Raw genomic sequence first — 4,012 nt, forward strand, 5'->3', positions numbered from 1 at the left:
TCCCTCCCCCCCCCCACACTCACTCCCGCACTGTCTCCTGCCCCCTCTCCCCTCACTCACTGCCTGCTGCCTCATCTCCCCCCTCCCCCTCACTCTCTCAGTGTCTCTTGCCCCCTCTCCTCTCCCCACTCATTCTTGCACTGTCTCCTGCTCTGTCTTCCCCTCTCCCCCTCACTCACTGTCTCCCTCCCCGTCTTCCCCGTCCCCCTCACTCTCTCACTGCCTCCTGCCCCTCTCCCTTCACTGACTGCTTCCTGCTCCAACCCCCACCTCTCTCTCTCAGCCTCCTGCCCCCTCCCTCACTCTCACTGCCTCCTCCCCCATCGCTGTCTCTTCCCCCTCCCTGTGTCTGCCTTTTTGCTGAGCCCAGATCTTGCCGAGTGAATGGTTCAGCCTGTCACTGCCCTGGCCAGATGGGTGGAGTCCTTCCGATTTGATCTCTGCCAGGGGTGAGTGCTGGGATGTTTATGGAGCTGGTACACAGGAGGAGGAACATGAGAGTGAGAGAGAGGACACGAGGAGAGGTAGCGGAGATGCTTTCTCAGTGAGAGTCTGGGGCAGGTAGGGCTCGGATCTGATGGATTGCAGCCCAGGCTAGACGGAGGCCCCCCCACCCCACCCCAAAACAAAGAGGGGTATTAGAAAATAGTGAGTGCTCAGGTCCTGGAGGGACTCTGTCTTTGAGACCTCAGCCCTACACTGCACAGAAAGATCCCAGGTCACAGTTCCTCTGCTGCCAGTTGAGATGACACCAGTCTGGGGCAGGGCGTGCGAGGGGGCAAATTTCAAGGGGCTATCTCTCTCTCTCGTGCTCGCTCTCTCTCACTTGCTCTCCCTCACTTGCGCTCTCTCGCTCAATGTCTTTAGTTCACATTCTGTTTACACCCCCATGACCTTTCCCGCCCCCCAGCAATACAGGGATGGCAGGGGGCGGGTGGCATTGACCCGGTGGAATGGCGTGCAGGAAGGCTGGAGGGAGGGCCCAGTGGCCATCTCCTTCCTGCATTGGCGTGTTTCCACCAACGGCCCTGCCTGCGGTGGTGCGGTGCGTTTTGTCCCTGGGCGGATCCAGGTCTCGTTCATTATGTTGGCTGTGGGGCGACCGTGGAAAGCCGTGGCCTGTACGGAGAAAGGCTCCGTTCGCTTGCAGGTGTGCCCCCTGCCCCTGCATTTGAGTAGCCACCTTGTTGTCTCTGTGTGTGTTCCAGACATCAACCTGGCTGGGGAGCCCAAACCGAACCGGCCAAAGAGCGGCCAGAAGAGATCAGCTTCTGACATGTACGGGTGAGTGAGTGGCATCAGCTCCCCTGTCGGGGTTCGCTCGGTTTGTGTGGGAGATAAAACAGGGGTGGGGGGGCCTGGAGGGAAGGTCCAGCGGGGGGGGGGGGGCCTTAGAAAGGTCCCGCGGTAACAACGATGACGGGGAGCAGCCCCGCGCAGGCTGGAGCAAGTCGGAGGGAAAGGAGATTGGGTCAACGCACACATCGGGGTACCGAGGCAGCGTCAGTGCAGGGTCTCGAAGCCCCAGACCCCGGGCAGGTCAGACAGGAGGAGGGACTGGGACACGCCCTCACTCAATGCCCCTGACTTTACCTGCCCATGCCCCAGACTTTCTTCCCCGGCCTCGGGGTCAGGGGGAGTGGCGTTCCTAGGCGCCAGCACTCCGTTTTCACTTCCTTCATACATCGCTCCCCACTCCCCCCGCGAATCCTACTCCCCCCACCCCCACCGCCTCGCCACTTCACTCAACAAATCCCCCCGCAACTCCCTTCCATGGCGGCCGCATCTATGCTGACCCTGCACCTACCCCCACCCCCCCAGCCTCGAACAACTATCCCCTGCTCCACACGCTTAACACTTCCTACCTTGTTGGAAATGACTTGCTGTTGTCTTTGCAGGTCCACCTCCGACCTCGACTATGACTATTACCGCAGCGATTTCTACGACAGGTAAGGAAATCTCCGCTGCGGGTGGTCGCGTCTTTAACGCCACGCCCCGCCTGAGCCACTCCGTGCTCGTCCCCCTCACCCTCGTCCCCCAAAGCCCTTCACCTCCTGCACTTGCCTTTAACCCGTCTCCCCCCACCCCCCACCCAACTCCTCCTGCTCCGCTCCCCTCACCACGTGCAGCCCTCGGCCATGTCTCCCTTCGCACTTCCGTGCCCCCGCACTTCCGGGGTCCTCACCAACCCCCACCCCCCAGAGGGCTGTGCGTTTCTCTGCAATCTCCGTAGGAGTTTCCTTTGGTTGGCTGATGCCACACTGACAATGGGGGCGGGCACACCTTGGCTGATGGGTGAGGAGCAGCGAGCGACCAGCTGCCTCGTCTGAGTGGAGGGTAGGGTGGAGGTCAGCAGGGTGGGGTGGGTTTTGCTAGTGTGGAACCACCTGGCAGTGCGTGTCCTCCAGGGGGAGGAAACAGAGCTTGCTCGTTCCCGTGTCTGGCCGGAGGGGAGAGAGAGGTGGGGGGGTGGAATAGGGCGGTCTGCGTGCCGGGAGATATCTGGGGCTAGATGTTCAGAAGGGCTGGGAGCTGAAGGGATGGGGGTCATGGGGCGGAGGGCGGGCGCAGGAGCTCTCTCTGCGAGCGAGAATCTGGCAACGAGGCATGCATCCTAATTTTGTTTCTTATCTGCGTGCGTGTTTCTCTTTTCATTTCCCCTTGCAGTGCTCCCCCAAGCAGACAGTCAGAGGGCTATGAGATTCCGTCACTAACCAGGTAAGCGTTCGCTCTCTGACACCCGACGGGGCACTGGGCTCCCCCCGCAGTGGATGGCCCACCCGTTCGGCCAGAATGACGCGGTTAACCCCAGCCCATTCCACAGGAGATTTGAAAGGGCAGTGGGGGCTTGATTGTAAAGCAGAACATTGCAGTGCTCTGGGGTTGGAATATCATGGAACCTCTACAGTGCAGAAAGAGGCCACCCGGGCCATCATGTCTGCACTGACACTCCAAAGAGTGTCCCACCGATTTGGGTGTTCTCTCGTTTGAACCACATTGCGGGGATAAATATTGGGGTCCCAGCAGGGAGTGCTCCTCAATACATCCCCCGATTGCATGATCTGATCTGTTTCTGCAAGATCAACCTCTCATTCTCCTCAACCCCAGTGAGCACAGGCCCAACCTGCCGAACGTCTCCTCGTAAGACAAACACCACCCTCGTCCCGGGGGGATCAGTCAAGCCAACCTTTGCTGACCTGCCTCCTGCCCGAGTATTCACGCGCAGGGTGTGTGCAATGAGCTGCCAGAGAAACTAGTGGAGACTGGTATAATTACAGCATTGAAATGGCATCTGGATGGGTACGTGAATAGGCCGGGTTTGGAGGGATATGGACCAAATGCAGGCAAACAGGATTAGTTTAATTTAGGATATCTGGTCGGCATGGACACGTTGGACCGAAGGGTCTGTTCCTGTGACGTATGACTCTATATCCAGTGTTAAGTAAGGAGACAAAACTGAACATGGTTCTCCATTTGTGGTCTCACCAGTACCCTGTGCGATTATAACAAGACTTCCCTACTTTCACACTCCATCTCCATTGCAGTAAAGACCAGAATTCTGTTTCCTAATTCTTTGCTGTACCTTGCGCCAACTTTCTGTACTTCCCTTTTCTCCTCGTGCACCGTTACTCTGACAGATGTGAAAACCGTGATGACGTGTCTGTCCTTTGTTGCAGGATGTACCCTTACCCAAGCAGGGTGCCACCTCCTCTACCCCGGCCAGTGACAATCGCCAAGCGCCCCCGTGTCACAGTCCCTGTGCCACGAAGAGGCAAAGGCAGCTTTAACACCAAATCCGGGCAAAAATCAGCAGCGTCAGGAAAACCAGGTACAATCGCCAGAGGTTTCCATTGGTCTGTGAGTATTCCGAATCCTCGGCACAGCTTCCGCTTGAGATTACTCACAGAGTGCAGCTCCCTCTACACTGTCCACCCCATTAAACACTCCCAGGGACAGGGACAGCATGGGGTTAGATACAGAGTAAAGCTCCCTGTACACTGTCCCCCCCCCC

General features: G+C 58.3%; 1 protein-coding gene across 3 annotated transcripts in view; it reads left to right on the forward strand.

Annotated features, from left to right (window-relative positions):
- The window catches only part of LOC109935144 (heterogeneous nuclear ribonucleoprotein C-like), a 25,004-nt gene that overhangs the window by 15,577 nt on the left and 5,415 nt on the right, over positions 1-4,012 (forward strand). For 2 of the 3 annotated variants that reach the window (XM_048619265.1, XM_020533826.2), the window contains exons 3-6: positions 1,209-1,284; positions 1,899-1,949; positions 2,668-2,718; positions 3,678-3,829. In XM_048619265.1, coding sequence (XP_048475222.1) covers positions 1,209-1,284; positions 1,899-1,949; positions 2,668-2,718; positions 3,678-3,829 — 330 coding nt within the window. The remainder of the gene's footprint in view (positions 1-1,208; positions 1,285-1,898; positions 1,950-2,667; positions 2,719-3,677; positions 3,830-4,012) is intronic. The other variant, XM_048619266.1, reaches the window with a different exon arrangement.

Source organism: Rhincodon typus, chromosome 42 (genome assembly GCF_021869965.1).
Source record: "Rhincodon typus isolate 14 chromosome 42, sRhiTyp1.1, whole genome shotgun sequence".
Classification (NCBI taxonomy): Eukaryota; Metazoa; Chordata; class Chondrichthyes; order Orectolobiformes; family Rhincodontidae; genus Rhincodon; species Rhincodon typus.